This window comes from Chaetodon auriga, chromosome 4, assembly GCF_051107435.1.
Source record: "Chaetodon auriga isolate fChaAug3 chromosome 4, fChaAug3.hap1, whole genome shotgun sequence".
In the NCBI taxonomy this organism is placed as follows: Eukaryota; Metazoa; Chordata; class Actinopteri; order Chaetodontiformes; family Chaetodontidae; genus Chaetodon; species Chaetodon auriga.
The window spans coordinates 28,940,549-28,957,860 of NC_135077.1; the positions used below are offsets into that span (position 1 = coordinate 28,940,549).

Sequence of the window (17,312 nt, forward strand, 5' to 3'; positions counted from 1 at the left end):
TGTTAGGCTGCATAATTAAATATAAAGGGGCCATTTTGAATAGTGAGTACTTTTTCTTTTGATACTTATGTTTCTACACTGTCATATTGTTACTTTTATTTAAGTAACATATCAGCACTTCTTCCACCACTGGACTGAACTTTGCAGTAAATGTGGTGTAACATTAAAAACAATTCTTCATGAGTTTGACACAATTGGTAACCCTTTGGCATTACACAGAGTGACTTTGTTAAATGTTAGCATCAAAACTAGTTTACCTTGTGAAGTACTGTTAAACAATCTAAAATACGTTAGGTAACCCAGATGATTTGCACTAATTGAAACAACTTTGAACATCCAAATAAGTCACACCCATCAGAAAAAGGCCTCAGGAAGTGATTTTTGGAGTTATCATCAGCTAATGTTGGCCATATTACTACAGTACTACACCAAATTGACAGTGTTAAAATCACACACTTTTCATCAAACCGATGAAAGTGTGTCTAGTTGATACAGTAGTGACATTTCAGATGTTGACAAAAAATTGCCCCAAAATGAAGCCAAACTTTTGCATCCTGTTCATTTTAGTATCTAACCATTCTAACATAATGCCCACAGCCCACAGGAACCAATTTGTCAAAGGTCAAAAATGTTTATTTATGACTGGACTTCTTTTCTGCACAACGGTTACAGCTCCTCACACTATTGGAGTGACAGAATTAGTACAGAAATCAAGGCCAGTGTGTGTCTGTGTGTGAGTGCATGACAGTGTTTCCTGTGTCCTTGTGAAAACCTGAGTTCTGGACTATAAAAGAAAATAGCTGCAAAGTGTTATCAAGCTATGTGGATGGGAAAAAAAACACCAGTAGCACTCTACTGCTTGGATCAAGGCCTTTGCTCATTCGCTTGTTTTGCTTTTTTTTCACTCTATTGGCAGGACATACAAGACCAATTTGTAATCTTACTGAGATCTGTTAGTGGCTCACCAGTGCCTTTTCAACTCCTCCTTCTCCTGCTGTCCTCTCCAAAAGATGACATGGGTTGCTTTTCCAGTACTCTCATTCCCTCTTTCTTCTTTGGTCCAAAACCTTCCTTTCTGTTTCCCCTTCAGACTCCTACAGCCAGTAACAGAGAGATGGCCCAATGCAGCTTAGCCAACAGCCAACACACACACACACACACACACACACACACACACACACACACACACACACACACACAGTTTCTTGTTACTGCAGCACTGAGCAGCATGCTTGTGTTTCAGAACCAAAAAGGGAAGGCGTATGTCTCTTTTTCTCTCTCACTCTCTCTCTCTCCCTTCCTCTCCCCATCTCCTCCCTCCCTCTTTCAACCACCATCACAGCCTGCGTAGCCTCACTTGTGCTCACACACACTTTTACACACAGCAGTGGTGGGATAAGATACGACATATGAACGTGCAGTACAGCAAGGGTTGTGTGTGAGGAGGAGGATCGAATGTGTGAGGACAGCCAGCCAAGTGCAAGTGCATCTCAAGCAAGGAGTGTGAGCGAGCTGATGGAGCTTCCATAATTTCTTTAGCTCGATGTGCTCTTCATGGCAGTGAAGCCTGAGAAGGAGACAGAACAGTGAGTTATGGCTGTGACAACAGTTATGCACGAAATCCGTGTGTGTAGGCCCTGCATGTGTGTTTTCCACTTCATTTGTGTACTTGGCATGTGTGCATGCGTGTGTGTCTGCGTGCGTGTAAACTCTGGGGCACAGGTCTTGCAAAACAACCCACTTAACATGAACTACTTATGGTACATCATTTCCAGCTACTTGGCTTAAAGTATTGTATTTAACTAATTTACTTTATAGTCAGTCGTATTATTATAATATCATTACACCATAATTGTTTTGTTCTAAATGTGACTTCTTTTAGAAGTATTCAAACTTTCACCTATAGCATAGACTTACCATTTTTCAGTATGTGCTCAGGATCCTCCAAGTTAATGTGAAGTTCAGGACAAATTCCTGCACGTTTTGTCATAATAATAAAACAGTAATTGGGTTTTTAATGTGGAGAATAACAAGTTGATGTTGTATCTCAACGAGCACCAACAGGGGGTCTGTTAATTTCAAAGCAATATAGTGAAGCTTATACAACAGTGAAGCTTACAGTAGCACACTATCATTAACCTGTCTCTGCCTAGACAATACCCGTTGACTTGAGATTGCTTTGGGAGTGATTAACATGTGTTTCAGTCTGTCTGATGTGTCTGCTGATGTTTCTTTGTTGTGTCGCTCGGTTGTCTAATGGCAGGCTGGTCTCCATAGGCAGTAGAGGAAACAGCACAGTAGAGTCAACTTAATTGAAGTAACAGTGAAATGCATGTAAATGTAAAATGCATTTTAATGTTGAAGTCATCTCAACTTATTTGCCTATGTAGCTGATAGACATACATTTAAATAGGAATGTTTTTAAGTTTCATCATGCATTGCATCATTGCATGAAACTTATGAGACCTAAATAGATGGTCGTCATGATGAGCTCTTGTAATTATTACATGACAAAAAAAAAATAAATAAATGAATAAAAAACATTTGAAAAACTCCATCCTCACTACACCCACCAACTGCATCAATGGGTAGAAGGAAGCTTTAAAGCTGCAGTAGGTAAGATCGAGAAGAGAGCAGACTTAGCCTGAAAATGTGAACCAACACAAGTTCCACGTCACTCCCCCTCCCTCTCCACTGCACTCATGCCCTGCCTCCAAGCCCCTCCTCCCTGGGGCATCTGCGCTGCTGCCGTGACAACCAGTAACGTTAGCCTTAGCATCGGAAACAAGCTAACTCTGCCCGTCCACTACATCACAGTTGCTAACATACCGTACGCACTGCGGAGTGTTACTGTAACAATCAGCATATTAGCTTTATGGTTATTTGTTGTCTTAGCCGTATAGGCTGTTGTTGGCAGCGGCGGTATGGACAGTTTCTCCTTTGCGGGTGGCTGTTGCTCCGCCATAGCTTTCACTAGCCTCCTGATGCCGCTCACAGAGCTGTTTGACTGAGCGGCAGCTGGCAACATGAGTGGAGGGAGGGAGCGGTTCACAGCGTGTGTGAGTAGTGATTGACAGATGTCAGACACTCCCTCAGATGCTCATCTGGCTCTGATTGGTTGTTTTGTGTTGGGCGCGGTAGATTCTTGCAAATCGCAGTAGGAGCAGTAGGTGGGACCAATGGAGCTGGTTTTTTTTTTTTTTCACAGATTACAAGTTTCATGTACTGCTGTCTGGGCATACGGACAGTTTTAGGAAGTACGACAAAAAAATTACTTTTATACAAGTTACCTACTGCAGCTTTAAGACCAATTTAATTTTTGAGAGAACTGTCAATTGAGGTTGAGCATAGGGGTTGAGTGAGTTCTCCAGTACCTTACTGATTCTTGCTGGAATTGTGGTTCACAAAATAAAACCACTGTATATCTCAGAATGTTTCAAGATTTCTAATCATATATGGAAAGATCACAGGTTCAGGTCCTGTATTTCAGTGATGGGGAAACACTTCATTCCGCTTTACTAATTAATTAGTGATGTGGCAAATAATCAGTGTTGTGGAGAATGACATACCTGTCTTAACTCTGTTTTTACTGTACTGTATTGAAAATGTGCAATTTTTGTTTCACCAAGCATTTATTTTCTGGGTAGAAATAAGTGCTGCACTAGTTAAGACATATCCTTGTATATTCATCACTGTAGTACATATATCACTGCTAATAAGGCCACAGTCCAAATGAGTCCTCATGCACTATTGTGGCTACAGGTATTGATCCGTTAAGATAGTGGTGGTGTCAGAGCTGGAGAGGGACTGCTTGCTGCTTATGTAACCACTCAATTCACACTACGCTGTATAACCTCAGGATCAGTCCTGATTGGACTGGTAGCCAGCCCACCCAGCTCTGTTTCTCCATTTAGTACCTACGCAGTTACTGTCCACACTGCTCTCACTATCAATTAAGATTGCTGTGTCATTCTGTTTCAGCAGTGACTGACGTATTTTTTACAGTTTCCAGACACTCATTGATTTTAATATCATGTCCCTCCTGCAAAATCTCTGTCTCGACCATTGTAGATAAAATTACATTAATATGACTTAGTGTTTCCTGATGTCTCTGACCACCTCAGTTTCTCTCCTACCCCCACTGTGGAATCACAGGGAGAAATGCATGTATGTGTATGTTTCCCTTATGTCATCTGAACACACACACACAGACACCCTGTCACCAGTGTCACATTTCCTGTTATGACATCACACAATGTTTATGTCATGTCAGAACAGAATGAATTGCAGATGCATGCGCTCAAATGTATCAAATGTACACATGCTTTCATCAGTTAACATACACAAACCCTAATGGCACAATTACACAAGCTGGTTATTAAGTATTTGCATTTATCTTTTTACGCAATGACTAAGCAGTCTGTTTATTTCTATGGCAACCATTTTGGCTGAATTGGAGGTGTCCTTTGTGTTTGTGATGCAGCAGGCTGATGGAACTGCTGTCCTTCATACACCTCTGCTTGCAACCCGTGTGTGTTGTTCTCTCTTGCTCTCGGTGCTTGTGACATTATTACTATGTGTGTGTCATGTTTGTTGTCTGACTGCAGAGATGTGTGTGCAGTAATAGCAGCTCTGTGTTAGTGTGTGTTGCTGTAATGTGATGCAGTGATGACGCTCTGCAAGTGTCTGTATGAAGGAAAGGGGAGCCTGCCACCTCCTGCCTGTTAATAAGCACCTCGGCTGGCTGTGTGCCTGTCTGAAACAAAAAACCATCAGCACAGAGCTTGCATTCTCCTACATCATAAATTAATTATCAAATGAATTCCTATCAAAATCAATTCAACAGATAGCATGAGTGTATTTTCTTCAAAATCTGAATGATAAATGTATTGTTGAATTGGGAAATAGGGAATCACTGAACTCTCATTAGCTAAAGACATTTCCACAATGTTTCCATTTTAAATCATTTTAAAAACAGTTTACCACTTGTGAACAGTTGTGTCAGCAATGTCCTTGAGCTGAAATTCTGGTCCTCCAGTCAGGTGGATGATTCTGAAGCCTGATTGGGTATTGTTGCCTCTGCCATTGCAGAGCTGACCATGTTTGGACTGTTCTGCTGCTGCAAAAATGATAGACACCAGCAGTGAAGAAGCTCACACAGTAAAACCTAATGACAGCCCATTTAAGTCCCTGGACTTCTCTCTGAAACAAGATCTGTAGAGAGGATGCTGTATGTTGGGTATTTCTCAATTTCAGCTGGTGTAAGCTCACCCATTTGGGATGCTTGATGGATGGCAGCCATGCAAATGGAGCGTATAAGATAATGTAACTTACTGTTCTCAGATAGCTCTTATGCAAAGGATTTGTTTGCTCAGTGACATCTGTGCAACTAAAGAAATGTACCAAGTACCTGAGCATAGAAAATTGTATACACATATGTTCAAGTATATTGAAGCAATTAGTTGTTAAATGAATGAATTTAACTTGTGAAAAGGCTTAATTGAAACTTTGCCACTGTGGAGCCAGAAATTAAGTGTAAGGTAGTGAGAGTTCACCAATGTGTTTTTGCTTTCGTTCACCCATATCTAATGGAGGGTTTTTCACCGCTGGAAAAACTGAGAAGTTAACAGACAGCATCACTGGCTTGTAGTTCAAGTAATAAGGTCACTGCAGGAAACAAAAGTGTTGCTGATTATCCAGTGGAAAGTTAGTGCTAAGAACAGGGGTATGGTGTCTGCAGAGATTAGGAAGGAGGAGAGTGTGAGGAGAATCAGTGTAATGGCAAAAGAGAAATAAGTTTCAGGTTCTTGTGTTAAAATTTTTTTTGACATTACTCTCCTTAAACTCCAGTTGATTTCCATTCTGGCTGTTGTTATGCCACAGTAATGAATAACCAAACTGCTTCCTCCTGCTTCATCCGCAAGGCTTGTTATTCAGGTCCAGTTGAGAGCAAGGTTTTCCTCCTTCATGGTAGTTTTACTTTGTTTAATCAGAATTAACTTCTATGTACAATGACTAGGGCCATGAAAAGAAAAAGTTACATCATGATCTGCTGTCCCCCTGAACAAAACAAACACCTCCTTTTGGAATTCAGAGCCATATGATGTAATGTTGCTTCTGCAGGGGCCAGATCAGGAATTTCAGTCGGATCAAGGATGTTTTTGGGAAGTGTGTCACGTTTGAGCTGTTGTGAATATTAAATAGTTAATGTAAATGTTAGCAATACTACATGAAGTTTTAAATCCTACATTGTGAATGTGTTTAGTCTAAAAGAAAACCAAAACGACTGTAACTGAAGAAAGAGAACCACTACAAAATGTTAAAAGATATAACCTCCCAGATACAACTGCTGACATTCTCATATAAGACACTCTAACCACACTACATTGTCCACCATCTCTAGCTATAGGATCATATTCAGATTTATCTAGATTAAAGTCATAAAAATCAAATGTGTTTGATACAATTTTGGCAGCACTGTTTGGTGTTGAAGTGCAGTTCAGGAGTATAAGCCAGAGGAAATCCAGCTCAAACTCCTGAGATAGATAGATAGATAGATAGATAGATAGATAGATAGATACAGAACTTGCTGTATGTGCAGTGTGTGATTTTTTTTTCCCACCTGCTGTATTCAAAATGGGAGACTTAAGCAGTGGCAATTGAAAACACTTTGTGTGGCAAAAAACTTTTCTTTATTGTTCCAGTTGTGACTCCGACATTTTTGTCTCTAATTCTCTCTAATCTCAGTAATATTATTTTGGAATGTGATTTTAGTAATTCTTGAGCTGGATAGGTGCAAACAGAAAGGTATTGAAATGTATAACTTCTCCACAAAGTAAGAAGCAGATAAAAGCAAATCAAGGAAATTCATGTTAATGTCATCTGCCTTTGTATGGAGAGAAGTTTGTTAATTCTGCCCCTCTAAAAACACATTTTGATATAAGAAAGACTCAGATATCCTGTTTCATTGAGGTCATGTTCTCCTGAGCACTTGAAGGCTTTAACTGTGTGCCTCCTCTGTGTCTGTCTACATGGAAGTGAGCCAACTCTCTGTGCTACCCTGGGGGCCTTGCTGTCATTACTGGATGACGGAGATGGAGCAGTGTCCTGGATCTGATCACCTTTATATAGCTGCTCCTCTCTTTTCTCTTTGTGTCTGACCCACATACACACACTTAGATCTGATGAGAGTCTCACTCTTTTGCATGCCACAGTGTCGATAATATGCACAAACGTGACAGACATTTGAAACAGATCTTGCATTGTTATATTGCAATGAATTGATGATGTCAAGAATAAACACCAAATTTGTTTGAGTTTGTCATGTTGTCATTGGCTGCAGGTTGTGTAAATGAATAACACGGGTCAAACTCACTGATACACACCAACTTCCACTCACAGTTTCACTTGCTGTGACTGGTCTTCATACGCATTTCGCTAGGGATTACTGAGGGTGTTAATCAGAAACACCAAGAAACACAAGAGTTTGTTGAAGTTTTTGTGTCATCCTTGTAGTTGCAAGCAGTATTGTATTAAAGTCCATAAATTATAGATTTTAGCCTGCAGAGGGCAGCATTTGTCTACTCTTACAATCAGTGAGCAAACAATATGTGATAACAGGATGTCAGATAACAGGATGTCAGTTCAGCAGGGGAAAAATAAAATGTACATAAAAGTAATAGATACTAAAATAACAATGATACAAATCAGTACATTAAGTCTTTATAAATGATCATGAGTTTTTACATTTGCTGCTGATTCTTGTTTAGAGTTATATTGTGTAAAGTTTCAAGCTGCTGTCACACAATTTCAGTTTCTATCCAGTGTTGTTAATTTGGCAATGTCTAAACATTTAATTTTCCTTTTGTCTTGCTGTTTTTCAGATTTTCAACAGGAGAGTCCTAAAAATGTGCGATCTTGTCTTCAAATAAGATGCAAGGATCAGGACGCTTAAATGGATCATTTTCTAAATAAAAATTCTGCCCTTGACAAGAACATGATGACTTACTGCCTTTTTGGAAATACTGCATGATTTTGTGCAGTGTTTAAAATGCATATGGAAGCACTACAACTCTGTGACCTACTAAAGATAATATCAAACCGTGGATGTAGACATCCAACAAAAAAAGCAGACATTGCCCTATAGAGAATGAATTTGACAGTCTATAAAATGACAATATAGAAAGTATAAAGAGGATTAAAGCTAAAAAGCTGTGAAGAGCACTATTCACAACCACCAAGAAACAACAGAAAGCAAATGGGCAAGTAAAAGCCTGTGCATCACAGGTCAGAAGAAAGTTGCACCATTGTACAGAGTGACTGACCCAGGGATGAGTGTTTCTCAGCCAAGTGAGGATTTCCCTGTCAGACGGAAAAGTGGGTCCACCATGAAGCTTCCTCTTCACAGTGCAGGAGAAAACAATGGGAATGCTTTTCCAGTTTCTTCCTCCTCCTCCTCCTCCTCCTCCTCCTCCTGTTGTCTGGGGGAGTCATCTCCTGAGTCACTGAGGAGTCTGAGCAGCCTCAGTGGGAGCCGGATTGACAGCCCACTGGACTATGACATGTTTGAGGTCACCCTGATGACAACAGTGATGACCGAAATGGACAAAATGAGAGATGTTGTCATTTCAGCATGGGTGCCAGAGGAGGAAGGTAAACTAGATAATAATGGTGACGCCTCAGTGGGAAAGATCCAAACAGCAACAGTGCTAACAGAATCCAATGACAACTCTGTTTACCTAGATGTCAACAGTGCCCAATACCACCAAGACACTTGGAATGACAATGACAACCTGACAGTATCCCTGTTCCTGAGAACAAACAGCAGTAGCCATGGCAATAATGATGACTTCAGAAGTGGAAGTGGTAATGGAAGAAGACATGGCTGTTCAACTCCAGATTCAGACACAACAGAAATCCCTGCTGCTGCTGCTGCTGATGAGGATGATGATGAGGACGATGAAGAGAAGTCTCTGTTTCTGTCTGTGAGCTCTGTCATGGGTGTGGGGAGAAGTAGCATGACCCTCACAAGCTCAATCAGACAATCCAGTGACAGCTTCATCAACCCAGGTAGCTCTGCTGTGACTACTGAGTTACAGACCACTCTGAGTGTAGCTGATGATGTGAGGTCAGAAGTGGTGTTAGACAGGCCTGAGGTTTCCTGTCCCCTTGGTCTACCTGTGGAAATCCATGCTGCTGAGGACTTTAGTAAAACCACCCAGGAAGTCACATCTCTTCCACCTGAGGAAGTGGGCCCCAAACCTCACACCAGTCAGCCAGCCAGAGCATTAAAAACCAAATCAGCCACTGCCACTTCAACTGCTCCCAAGACAGTGGTGCCCACAGCTGGCAAACCATCCAGTCTAGAGGCAAAGAGAGTTTCCAAACTGGACCCAAAAAATATCAAAGCTAAAGTTGGATCACGGTCCAACCACTCTCCATCTATCCAGGTACTGTAGTGTTACTGAAAAGCTTACGTGTATCAAGTATTTTACAGCTGTCTTTTCACATTTATAATTCCTCTTTTACTCAGCAGAACAAATCTGCTCAAGCCAATGGAAAGAGAGCTGTTCCTAGGAGGGAGGAAGCACAGACTGGGCATCAGAATAAAAAGCAAAGATCATCTGCAAGTCCAGTCAAAGTGGCCATGGTGGCCATCAGAGGAAAGAGTAATAACCTCAAGACCAACCACAAGACATCAGCCAATGACTCTGCACACCAAGAGAAGAGGAGTTTGGCCATCAGTCGAACAATCTCTACTTCAACCAGCTCTCTGGGGTCAGCGGTGGTTGAGAAAGGACCCATGGACTCTCCCAGGAATTATGTCCAGGACGTTCCTGAAAAACATGAAACACCTGAGGGTGTGGAGACTCCACATCCGAGTGTAGTTGCTCATGAAGAGTCTGTGGAGGACCAAATGGAGGGCACTGGAACTGCTTTAATTACAGAGGCCACCGTGGATGAACTGAGGAATCCTGGTAAGGTGAGTATTATGACCATGTTCAAGTGTGTTTAAACTGAGCATCTTGGGCTTGTTTGTTGAGTCACAGTTGCTGTATCAGAATGATGTCATTTTTCATTCAAATGCAAACAAGGATTGAGAAGCTGTTCTGGCTTGAGATACAGGTTATGCAACATAGCCATTGTGAAACAGATAAGTGTTGCCATCCGCTGCAACACGTGATCTGTGATATAACCTGGTGGTTCAACGTGTGTGGGGAGTCATTGGTTTTTTTTGGGGTCTTTTAGGCCAGAGAAAAGAGAACTTTTCCTTTATGGATATAGAGTATCATAACAGTGTCTCCAGTACAGGTTGTTGCAACTCTTTTCAGAGTTTTTCTTTTCATTTCCAGCTTTGCATTTAAGTGGAAAATATCAGTCATCCTATGTGCTTAAACAGTGTCATTAACATTTGCAGGTCAGAGGTATGTAGGTTGCAATTATGTAATTCAAGACTGGAAAATTTACTAAATAACAGACCAAAAGGCAAAAGGCAGTGAGCTTTAGTTGTCAGATGCCCTAAGCTGTGTTGTTGTTGTTGTTGTTGTTGTTGTTGTTGTTGTTGTTGTTGTTGTTGTTGTTGTTTAGCATCATTTACATGCATAGGAGAGACAAAGTCACAGTAGTATTTAAAGTGTGCACTGTGTTTCAAATGAGGGAGTGTTATATCTGCAGTATGTGTGTTCTGTCTCTGGAATGTGTCTGTAAAGATCCAGTGAGCCGGTTGCTCACGCCCTGTTGGATGTCGTCAAAGGCCACCTCTGGGGTTGTATGTATATTAGCACAGGGTGTGTTTAGAACAGGCGAACTGTGCCACACACATGTCAGTAATCTATACATGTGTATTAGAAATAAATATGTGTAAAAACCTCTGCAGATAACAGCCTGTGTTTTCTGTGCAACAGCCTTTTATTGTTTAAAGGTTGTGACTAAGGTCAAAGGACATATTTTCAATAAGTTATACAATGTCATTGACCTCATATACTTAGGCACACTGTTGATGCAGTTTGCTTATTCCATCCTTAATGATTTTCTGATGTTCTCATCCATAATGACATGAGTCCAGATACCTATATAATTTGATTAAATCAATTGTTTTTTACCAACTTTACCTTCAAACATTATTTTGTTGACATGCAGAGATATGGTGTTAAACATGTGCATTATCTTTCACTATCCAGCCATGTATTACAAAGCAGAGCATCAGGCCCAGCCCAGCTGCCAGCCAGCATGTTAACACATGATTTGGCGTGTACTGGTATGCTACAGTAATCTGTAGGCTCAGCCCTTTGGCTCTAATGAAAAGTTGAGGAGAAAATAAGATACATCATCATCAGGACAACATCTTTTCTGAACACTCTCTCTGCTGCTTTACAGTTTTGGAAAGGGAGGTGGGGGTGAAGATGGTAGGGCAAAAGGCTTTTTGAATGAAAGCACATCAGGGATTTTATTTGAGAATGTCTTGACCTAAGTTGAAATATCAATTGTTTTGTGGATATTTTCTAACTTTTTTCCTCACTTCTCACTATTAGAGCAGTTTTTGACAGCTCTATTAGCACAAACAGAGCAATGACAACTAACAACAATTTCTGTAAGTTGCGTTTTTCCTCTGAAGAGAATGAGACAGACGCCAGACCTTCATCCGCAAACTCACTCCATGTGTGCTGGTGTTTATAGAGACAGAGGGGGTGGGGGTAGGTCGAAGACAGAGAGGGAGAAGAAAATTGACCTGGTCAGAGCCAGGATTCTCAAGGGGAATGTACAACACAATAGCAACTTTTCCCCCTCTTGTGGTTGCAGCACACTCCCAGTTGTCCGTCCTCCTTCTCTTTCCTTCTGTCTTTTCCTCCTCCCCCTCTGTCTTAACACAGTCTCCACTCCTCCCCTCTTCTCCTTCATTGCTTCCCTTGCTTTCCCAATCCACATTTTTGACTCTGAGCGTGGAATGGCTAATACCATGGTCTCGGTGCGCAGCTCCGAGTTGGGGCCCCTCGGCTGGGACGCTGTCACTAAACGTCAGCTCTTCCTACAGAAAGTTTCGTCCAAGCTGGGGCCCAATACTAGGCAGCAGAGAAGAGGCATCAGATTGGATAAGGGCACCTCAGGACTGGCTCCAACTCCAGGGTCAGGGACTAGACTTCCAGGGCAAGGGAGCTCTGGGCCTAGGCAAAGCCAGAGTGATGGCTCCACATTGAGAGAGGACGGACAGAGTCCTGGGGGTGGATCTCCAACGAGAGTGAGGCAGAGCCAATCTCAGTGCCAGGGTGAGTAAATATGTTGTCTGTATGCATGTGGACATATAAACATGAGCTATTTCAGTACATACACATTTACTTCATGAAACCTGAAATGTAAACACACAGCAGTATGCTGCACATGGAGTGTATGTCTGCTGTGCTCGACAACACACTTCTTGGCTTCTCTCCCTGTCAGGCATATGGACTCGTGTCAGTTGGTGTGTGAGTGTTTGTGAGATGGAAGAAAAATTCTGCTTCGACTCTGTAGCAGACTCAGGAAATGACCAGGCTGACACTGCAGAGCAGCGAGTTAAAATGCCTTCCACATACCACTACACCTCTCACATGCACACATACACACAGTCTCTTTTGCAGGCCTCGCACACACTTGTGTGATTTCCATACTTATTCACATACAATAATGAAGTTGCTGATGGATAGGTATGTACTGTTACTGTGTGTGTGTGTGTGTGTGTGTGCATGCGTGCGCAGCTGGTGACTTAGGTTCTTGTAATATTAGAATGTGTTTCAGCTGCAGTGTTGCATAAGAGCAGAACTCTATTTCTTGAAACCTTTGTCTTTAATCTCTGTCTCTGCTTTCACACGACTGTTCACAAACTTACGCTAGATACTTGCAGTGTGTTTGTGGGATGTTTTTCTCTTCAATGCTTTCATGATTGTTTTTCCTTGTTCTCTGTCAACCTTTTTGTTTTTCCTTTCCTTTCTTTTCTTTTTTTTCATAAAGGAATTTCAGGCCTGTGTTTGTGTGTGTATGTGGGCAGTTGGCGTCATGTCAGTCACATCCTGACATTATAGCCTGCTCTGTGTGTGTGTGTGTGTGTGTGTGTGTGTGTGTGTGTGTGTGTTAGTAAATATAATGTATGCTGTCTGTGTTGAGACACTAGAGTTAAAGCTTGTGTCCAGTGGCCTGTAATTCAACTGTTTTGTGTGTGTGTGTGTGTGTATGTGTGTGTGTGTGTGTGTGTGTGTGTGTGTGTGTGTGTGTGTGTTTTTCTGTATTTGTGAGGCCCAAAACTGGGCGCAAACTCACAGTGTGGGATCTGTGGGGATGAAAATGCTGGATGCCATAAAATAAATTATTAAATTTTAGGGTGAAGACTTGGGATAGGGTTAGGGTTAGTGTTAGCCAATTAGTGGTTATGGTTCGGGTTATCTAGGAATGAACATAAGTCTATATGTGTATTTGTGTGTGTGTATCTTGACCCTTGTTTCCATAATTAATGAACTGCAGTGTGTCATTTACATAGCAAAAACTGCTTATGTGCATGTAGTGTGTTCTGTCGCTGAAATGTATTTCTGTGCGTGTGTAAAGCCAAATCTCCCTCCTTATAAAGGTCACATTCTGATGGACAAAAGCTTGTCTGTCCTCTTATACACAGGAACAAACCTACGCTTCTTCACCTCAGGCTGAGATCACCATCAATGGATTCTTTTTAGTGTGTGTGTGCATGTGTGTGTGTGTGTGTGTGTGTGTGTGCGTGTGTGTATGCATTGGGCCAGTTTGAATTTGATGTGATTAATTCATTACAAATCTTTTCCATGCCACGATTTATCCTGTGTATTTAGATTTGATGGGCTTCTTGGGCTACGCTGCAGCATATGCTCTCTTCTGTTTGCTATGCTGATTCATGTCTTGATTCTTCAGTTTAAGTGTGGATTTGGTTATGTTACTCAACCATTTACAGCTGTGGAGTATACTAAGGCAGAACGCAGTTTATGTTACGCACAACATTATCATTGCAGATAGCAGAGGACTGATATATGAGATGCATTTATTGAGAAGGATTTAGGCCCGAGGAAGACTTTAGTGCATTTGCTGCCATGAGCTCTAAAACCAGATATTATGATCCACAAACTGTAAGCCACCAGTTCTCGGAGTTTACTGGTATAAAAAGACATTTCAGTTATGGTAGCAGCCAAAAGACTTCAAGGTGTGTATATTTTTATCTCGTAATCTTGTATATCTTACATAACTGCTCATTTTTGAATGACACCCTGACTTTTGCTGACAGTTTTTCCAGGCTTTTTGGCAGTCATTCATATCAGTTCATGCCAGTGCAGTATGAAAATCAACATAACACTAAGGTAGATAAATCATCAACTTTTGGTAAAATTAGTTTAGTATCCTGGAGTCATGCAATTGAGAGCAGGATGTGTTTCCAAAAAATCACCATGTTGGTAGCTTGTGTTTATAGGAGGCTCAAACAACTGATGCCTGAGTTGGCTGTTGAAAAGTATCTGCAAGCTATGCTTCTGGAAAATACAACCCAAAAGAAAAGCAATTGGCAAACGTTGTTGTGAAAGAGAAGACGTGACTTCATTAGTTTCTGGCTTTAAACAAACATCTTAGTCTAAACAATCAGCAGGAAAACAACATTTAGACAACATCAGAGTTTGGTCTTGGTTTTATAGTTATAATTAGGTTAATGTCCAGGATTCCAGACTGGTGTTGTCATACAATTGTGTGGATATTTGTCTTTTTGTGTATCAACAGTAGGCATAAGGTATATCTATAATGAGCCAGCTCTCCTAACAGTCATCTCCTAGGTAAGAGAATTCAGCTGCATTCCTCTGACTCGCGTTTTGTCAGAACTGAAACCAAATGAAGCCAGATGTTTCCTGCTGCCTTCAGTCACAGTACAGGTTTTCCTGCTACTCTAACTTTGGCAACAGAGACTGTGTGTGTTCACATTTGTGTGCGTGCGTGTGTTAATGTGATGAAATGTAATTGCGGTGAACACATGTAAGCTTTTTTCCCTCTTTCAAACAAGCCCTGTTTTTTCTTTTACAGTTCTGTGTGCTTTCTGCTGTCTCCCTCCCTTTTTCCAGACAGAACTCATCTTTTTAGAAGGTTGAGAGAAAGTCAGTGAAAGTTTGAATGAAACTTTGATAATCTCTGTGTTGTTGCAGTGTATATAATAGGATACGGCACAACACCAAATTCCAGTGCAAGTAATAGAGCTAATTGCAGCTCTTGTCAACTCATCTATTGTTTTCTAGTTCAGAAGGTATAAGGCCATTCTCCAGTGAGTGTTATCAAGCATGACACTACATGTGTTGCCTCTGTGACTGAGTTTAGTTACTTGTATCTTCTCTGATCAAAGAGAGAAGTTTTTGGGGCAGAGTTTGGTAATAAATTGTTGGAGAGGAGGAGGCCATTGTCTGCCTATATGTTGCACGTATACCTGCCTCTTTCATATATGATTGGTCACTTCACAAAAATAGCTGTGCATGTCATTTTCTATGAAAGATTTGACTTAATTAGAATTTAGAAAACTCCATGGTTTGCATATGAAAGAAACAGCAGCTGTCATTCACTGTTCAGTTGATCTCTGTTGATTTTTATTCTAGTCTCTTTATTTTAAACAAACTAGGGTAAACAGAACAATCACACACAGTTCCATGTACATACATGTAATAGACACATTGTGAAGGCGTAAGCGATGAATATACATTATAAAGAGATAGGGTAATGCTAAGTTATATAAGTAAAGTTCCCAGGTAGTATCATCTGATTCTATTTCATCAAAAATGATTTCCGAAGTCAATTTCTGTGTTGTGTCTGTAATGCTGAATAAAGTTAATTCATGGCCCCTGTCTCTCCCAGGTATCCCCAAACCTCGCACTGCCACTGAACGAGCATTTACGTTGGCTGCCCTGAGTCCTTCAACATCCAACTCCAAACCAACAGCCAATCAGCAGCCAGCATTAGGGTCAGTTGGACGACCCGCACCACCCGTTGCTTCAAAACTTCCTGTCAAGGGATTACCCACAAGCCTCAACTCTTCAGCACTGGGAAACATTGAGAACAATGGAGCCACAAGCAAAGGTGAGGTGGTGTGTGTGTGTGTGTGTGTGTGCGTGCGTGCGTGCGTGCGTGCGTGCGTGCGTGCGTGTGTGTGTGTATGTGTGCAGTTTAAACAATATCTCTCTCTCTCTCTCTCTCTCTCTCTTGCTCTCTCTTGCTCTCTCTGTCATTATCATCAGAAGTGGTTTTCATTATCACTGCTGACTTAACTTCTTTCTATTTCAGCTATTGGTATGTGTGTGTGTTTCAGGCATGCAGTCTTTCTCCATCATATACACACATGGTCATAAACAACATAGCTGCTCTAAGTGTACTGATGACTTAGAAAGAGTCTTGTAAAAACAGCCTGATTGTGAGGAGTGTGAATCTTTGTGAAGTAAATGTTGTTTGTCCAATGTAATGGCTATAGAATAAAGACACCACTGACGTTAAGATTGGTTCACTGTAAGCCTCACTTTTACTATACAATTTCGTGTGCCACCGGGTGACATCTCCTGAGAAAATGAAGGCTGACTGGAGATCCAGTAGGACCGGCATTGTTTCTATCTAGGTTCGTGTCTCCACTGTAGATTAATGAATGAATGAACTCACTCCACCTTGACGCCAAAAGAAATACTCAAACTATGTTATTATTCCATATGAAATTATGACAAGTTTACTTCACGACTTCATTAAACGTGCCTCTTTCTTGTCTCTTATGGTGGTGGAAAGACAAGGAAATTATCAGTGAGCATCTGTGACAGGATTGAATTTAGGATGGTATGAGAAAAAAAACTAAAGGCCTAAGCATACAAAAGAATAGCCTTCCTAACTGAATTTTCACTGGAGCTTAATTTCAATCAGGAGAGACAAGTGAATGAAGTAATCATAACGTTATTATTGAGAAGCAACAAGATAAACCCCTGAAAAAACCACAGTCTAATATTTCCCAGAAAGAATACTTAATTACCAAGTAAGTAGGGAGGATGCCTGTTTGCAGAGATGTATTTAGAATTTTCAGAACATGAATCGAAACACTGTCAAACACCTGCTTAAAAAATGCTGTAGGTACAAGGTCACATGATGTGTAGGAGTGAGACTCTGTCAGTCTTGCAGAGCTCAGTTAATTTAATATGGAAGAATTTTCCTGTGGTTACATCTTTTTTGTTGAGGCCATCTGTGTTCACAGTTCTTCACAGTTTGATGCAGAGAACTGTGGATGGGTGGGGGCAGTGCTGAGCAGCTGGTCAATAATGGAGAATAATACC

General features: G+C 41.1%; 1 protein-coding gene across 5 annotated transcripts in view; it reads left to right on the plus strand.

Moving 5' to 3' along the window:
- LOC143319279 (uncharacterized) overlaps positions 1 to 17,312 on the plus strand; it is an 81,180-nt gene that overhangs the window by 30,614 nt on the left and 33,254 nt on the right. For 2 of the 5 annotated variants that reach the window (XM_076728098.1, XM_076728095.1), the window contains exons 2-5: positions 7,884 to 9,449; positions 9,536 to 9,982; positions 12,032 to 12,263; positions 15,865 to 16,086. In XM_076728098.1, the coding sequence (XP_076584213.1) occupies positions 8,331 to 9,449; positions 9,536 to 9,982; positions 12,032 to 12,263; positions 15,865 to 16,086 (2,020 nt within the window). In that variant the 5' untranslated portion in view covers positions 7,884 to 8,330. Of the gene's footprint in view, positions 1 to 1,383; positions 1,587 to 7,883; positions 9,450 to 9,532; positions 9,983 to 12,031; positions 12,264 to 15,864; positions 16,087 to 17,312 lie in introns of those variants that run through there. The other 3 variants (XM_076728093.1, XM_076728097.1, XM_076728094.1) reach the window with 2 other exon arrangements.